The sequence below is a fragment of the Garra rufa genome, chromosome 17, assembly GCF_049309525.1.
Source record: "Garra rufa chromosome 17, GarRuf1.0, whole genome shotgun sequence".
NCBI lineage: Eukaryota > Metazoa > Chordata > Actinopteri > Cypriniformes > Cyprinidae > Garra > Garra rufa.
In genome coordinates, this window is record NC_133377.1 from 14757498 (window position 1) to 14763114 (window position 5617).

Consider the following 5617-nt stretch of genomic DNA (forward strand, 5'->3'; position numbering starts at 1 on the left):
TAATTTGCATGCATACAACATTTGTGCCCTTTTTAAAGACGTTTTCAACTGTCTTTGAACCAATTCTGTAGAATGGCTCATTTAATAATCTATAAAGGTCATTTGCGGACAATTACTTTCCCGCGTCTTCATGTAAAAATAATTCCACAAGATGTCGCCAACATTCAGACAAGGGAAAAAGCTGTCCGATGTCTGGTATGTCAAGTACTTTAATCTATGTGCTGCTTTTTAATGTCCTTTCCCTCTTCTCTTCCATTACATTACTAACCTATTTGTATTCATATCCACCAACATGAACTGATATGCTGTACTCTTCAAAACCCTAAAGAGAGCAATAGCCTGTTGAATGTATGTGCTCTGCTCTGCCTGACTGTATGGAAAGCGAACTGAAGTCTAGTCACTCCATTGAGTCTCGACGAAGGCGGCGCTCTCCTCAACACTTCACTGTGGGGAGAACACGAAATGTGGACACTGGTGAACGGACAGCTGGTGACTGCTGATGATGGAGCTACATTTACCTTATCTGCCTTTAGAAAGTCAGTTCTTTTAACCCTTCAGTGTCCTCTTCTGGAGAGGAAGAGGTGTCATGGGAGACGCGCGGCACTTCGCTCGCGTCTGGATTGATGGAGAACCGGGAAACTTCGCAGCGGGTGAAGAACATCACGAACATGCGTGTCCAGCGCGGTAGAACGATGGAACGCGGACGCGATACACTGTAACAAAGGCAAGTACACGCTTTGGCTACTGAGGTGCCTTTGATACATTTGAAACCAGTAACGCCAATATCAATACAACAACTGACTTGACCTTATTAGAGGTCGATAGATTTGAAATATTAATCATGAAGTCGAATCTCAAGTTTGGACGCAGATCGAGAAATGATGCCTTCAACACGTAGAGCTGTTAAATTCCATTTGATATTCAGAGAGGGACATAGATTTATTAGAATGAATGGATTTGAGACCCACTATAAAGAGAAAAAACGTTTGGATGTCTTTGATCATCTTTGCACAAGCTGGTCAATCTTTGAGAAGCGTCCTGAAGTGAAAACAAAATAATGATTCACATTTTTGAACATGTTGCATTATATACAGCATGCCTTTTTATGTATGATGTTACAGCCACAGCATGTTTTCTGAGGCTTACTGCAATGTCAGAAATGATTATATTCTGTTTTCTCTTCATTTTACATGCAACGTTAAAATCAGTCTGTCACAATCAATTAATTTAGACTACAGTGGTGGCAGAAATATTTCAGCATTCAGACACAAATGTATGCGACCATCCAAATTTAGTGTCCTGTCTACAAAGAGATTGACTTGGGTGCGTAAATAATAATCTACAAATAAACAATAATTTGAAACATTCAACACAATTCGGATTCTATGATTGATCCACATCTGCTGTTTATGTTTTATAATCTTGTATAATTAATTTCACCCATTTGGAAACCAGAGTGAACAGCCATTAAAAGTAAAGCTGAACTTGGTAATGGAAAAAAGAGGTCTGGAATTCATCAGTCCAGTCTTTTGATGAATCAGTCCAAACATGTGCTCCGAGATGCATGTACTATACATTGCTTTTCTGTGTGGATCTCATTTTACTTCACAGTTGTAACACGATAAGTTCAATCATTGCAGCACTGATTTCAAAAGGCCACGTTTGGTCATATGCTTTTTTTTAAATTCTGACATGTTGCTTACAAATTCTATCTGATCTAAGTATTCTAGCAAAACATCCAGAGCATTTCCCATGAGTTTAAACAAACCAAGTCGGTGGAATTGTAAATGACATTTTCAGCGTTGTTGAGAAACCCCTGCCAATGGAGCGTTTGTTATTCCAGAGTGAATTGGCCACATATAATTTCTGTTGTTTTTCCCCTACATTCGTCCTGAGCCAAAAGTGGCATTGACTTTAGAGATTCTTAGTGGTTTAATTAATTTTTGCCTGGGTCACTGCAGTTAGCGCAAGGCCTCCCCTGGACACCTGTGTATTTTTCAAGATAAGATCAACAACATAAAAAAATACCTAAAATCAACAAATCATGTTTAAAATCTGGAGCTTCCTTTGGGAATCCAGCTGGGTAGTTTATCTGTCAGTGTATTGAAGAAATATGTCATGCCTTAAAACGAATGCAACAGTTTACAAAAAGTTTGAGGGACTGGGAATAGTCTCACTGCAATAAAACAGCGTCAGCCACTTTACTTTTAAGGATGGATATATTTAGAGTCTATACGATTTATTTAAACAGATTTAATACAGTTTATGATTTGTTTGGGGTGCACCATCCAGAGGCATCAAAATGGTGTTACTGTATGTACACAAATCATAGTGCAGTTCAGTTCAAGTTTATGAAATTTTAACAAATTTTCTTCGTGCCATTTATCTTTGATTTTCGCATCAAAGTGCAAGATGCACTGGTTTGTGTATGGCCAGCCCTTTCTCTTTTTATTTCAATGTTGGTTATGCAATTGCAATTGAAGTCCATGGGATAATCATACAATTAATTAATTTGTTTCCACAGCACAGTAAGTCAAGAGCTTGACTTGTGTTTAACCTGAAACATTTGTTTAATTTATTACTATGCATTAAGTGCTTTTTGAAGGCTGGAGAGAGAAATCACTGTGCTTGTTTTCTTAAATTATTAAAAACAAGACAAGCCCCTGTTGATTAAATATTAATGGAAGGCATTATAACAAACAAGTCTGAGTAGGAATAGAAAAAAATCCCCAGGACCATTAGCGTCAATATTAGCACATACTGCATATTGGTTTAAGGGTTTGAAGTGACTATTAAGATAAAAAGTTTACTGAATGCATGCCACCACTCGACCTTGATCTCACCTTTCCCTCTTCACCTTTTCAGACTCCCATTAGGGACCATTACAGACCAGCCTATGCCATGAGGACTCCGAAGTCCCGCGGCCGGACGTCAGCCACACCTTCCCGCCAACGCTTGCCGCGTTTCAGTCTTCACTCCAGGAGAAAGAAGGAAGGTGTGATCCAGGGAAAGCTGCGTATCCGTTCCATGCCAGGTGCCTTTCTGGTGCTTGGGGTGGTGGTTGTTGTTGTTGGCACCGCTCTTGCCGTGGCAGGCTACTGGCCCTACAGGGCCCATCGATCATCAGTGGACACGGCAGAGGAGGGATCCTCTGGAAGCGCATCAGGATGGGGATTAGGGTCCAAAGGACTGTTTTCTGCATCAAGTCTGGTTCATAGCGAAAGGATGAAACTACTAGGACCTGTCATAATGGGAGTGGGACTCTTCATACTTATTTGTGCCAATACGGTGCTCTATGAGAATCGGGATAGGGAAACTCAAATGCTTCTGGCGCAGATGCGGAGCGTCATATGCTCCGTTTCTGCAGCCGTGCCTTCGGCAGACCTCTTGCAGGTGAACTCTCTTGCCAGGCACTACCAATGGGTCAGCAGTTTACCCGCAGCCCACTTGAACATCCTCTGCCTGCAGGAAATGTCCAGTTCGGAGCCTTTACTCCAACTGAAGAGCATGGATGAGGAGGACAGCATTCAGCAACAAGACATGATGCACACTGAGGTTCTCCATCACCAGGACTCTTCCTCCACGCCCTCGATTCACTCTTCCAACTCTTGCAACAACAGCAAGGAGAGAGTTTTTTGCACCGAGGAACGGTGGACCAACTCTGCACTGGATCTGCGGCAAGAAAGTCACTTTGGACTGAGCAACTGTATGACCGCATCCTCTATGTCCACACTGGGTGGGGAGGACTTGGAGATCTTCTCCATCCCGCCCAGGCGCTCCTACAGCATGAGCCACAGGACTAAACCTCATTTGCAGCCAAGAGATCTGGTGCATCCAGAGGACAAGTCCGTTTCTTTGACAGGTCACCATAGACTGCTTCCAAGACAGTCCAGCTCAGAGGTGTGCGTGAACATGGTTGGAGTTGGCGTTGCAAGTCTTGACCTAATACCTGTGGAAGAGCAGAGGCACCGCAGCTGGCCTCGGCTAGACCTCGGAAGCGCCAGGAAGTATCTCAAGCTGGAGAACAAAGAGGACTCTGTGGACAAGTTACTGGACCAGCTCGAGCAGCAATGCTTGCAGTTGGACAGAAGCTACGGCTCCGGTCCCTTCCAGTGAGCCGAGGTTTAATCATTACATCAAGGTTAATGGCTTGCCAGATCCCATGGTAATTAGAAGGAGTGGTATACTCTTGGAATTACCCAACCTACAAATAGGTTTCCAGTGGATATTCTTTGCACAGTTTCCGGAATCCCTCGAGGCCAACTGATTTGCTCATTTCCAAGACCTAGCCATTTATCTCACTTGACTAGTTTTTGGAAACTAGCTCGTTCGGAGATATGCGGAATATGGAGTTGTAACACCGGCTGCTCTTGACGGTATGGAAATATAAACACACACCCTGAAGGAAGCTAGAGATGGAGGTATTTTACAGTCATGGGAATGTGCTGGATGATTGGATGGATCCCAATTGGAGGGATCCGTTTGTTATTGTTGCTGAAGCCCTACTTGTTACTAGGACACGGCAAGCAGTATTTCTTAATCAGCGAGGTAGAATAAACGAAGACCTCGGCAGTGACTAGATTCAAAGTTAACACATTTCTGACTTCCGAATTCAGGTCAGACAAAAGCACGGCTGTAGTTTTAATAGTCATAAGGGCCAAAAAAATGGAGAATGCTGGTTATTTGACCAAAAAATGGATTCATTCAAACAATGTTTGTTTATATGGTTAAGGTAAAGCAACCTCAGTTGCAACGTCTGTAAATCTTTCGTCTACGGTTTGCCCGAGTATCTGTTCTTGTATTCCACCTTTCTTCCATCGCAGTGAAACAGAAGCATCGACGATGAAGGCGCAGTGCCCTCTCGGCTTCATTAACTAAGGTGATCAGTGTTTTTGCATGCACTAATGCGGGTACATAATTGCTTTCCCTTTAAAGGGTGGAGCTGAAGTGAGCCCCTCCTTTTTGCAGTGAGAATGTGTAACTTCACTCTGTTTACAAAAATAAGGCAGTCACCCTGTCTCTATTCCGTCCGTGTAGCCTGTTTTTGGTACGCTGTGTTATTTGCTGTGTGTTCTCAATGTATACTGAGCAATATGCATAGTCTGATTGACCAATCAGAGATCAGACCCTTTACTCCACCTTTGAACTGAATTCCATGCCTGTGTTGCAAATAAAAGGCAAAACAAAACCACTTTAAATCTGTTTGTTTGCTCTCTGTGATTTTACATAAATGCAGGGTAGCATCAGGGAGTCAAGGTGTGGCTTGTTAGCTGCGGCATTTTACCCCTGCTGGTAGATGCTATAGCATCTTTCTCCATAGATGGACACTCATATGCAACATATAAATCACATTTTGAACAGAGCAGTGACAGGTTTTCTTGTTATAATATTCAGTGATCCATCATATGACATTTTCGGCTCAGAGGATTGTCTCATAAAAAAGAAATAAAATATTCTGAAATTGAGTATATGTGAAGGTGACAGTACACAGGTTAGACAATATCTCTGAGTGGCATTCAAAATTGAACAAACAATAACATTTTGGGATTATTTGCATAATGCATTGCAATTGGACTTTTGTCTTACATCCGTTTGCATACTGAGGGATTGTGTTTTT

General features: G+C 42.2%; 1 protein-coding gene across 1 annotated transcript; it reads left to right on the forward strand.

The window, feature by feature from the left end:
• The first annotated feature begins 309 nt into the window (after window positions 1-309).
• tmem200b (transmembrane protein 200B) lies at window positions 310-5186 on the forward strand. Its single transcript, XM_073822176.1, has 2 exons — window positions 310-724; window positions 2866-5186. The coding sequence occupies exon 2, from the start codon at window positions 2902-2904 to the stop codon at window positions 4114-4116; it is 1215 nt and encodes a 404-aa protein (XP_073678277.1). The 5' UTR covers window positions 310-724; window positions 2866-2901; the 3' UTR covers window positions 4117-5186.
• The last annotated feature ends 431 nt before the right edge of the window (window positions 5187-5617 follow it).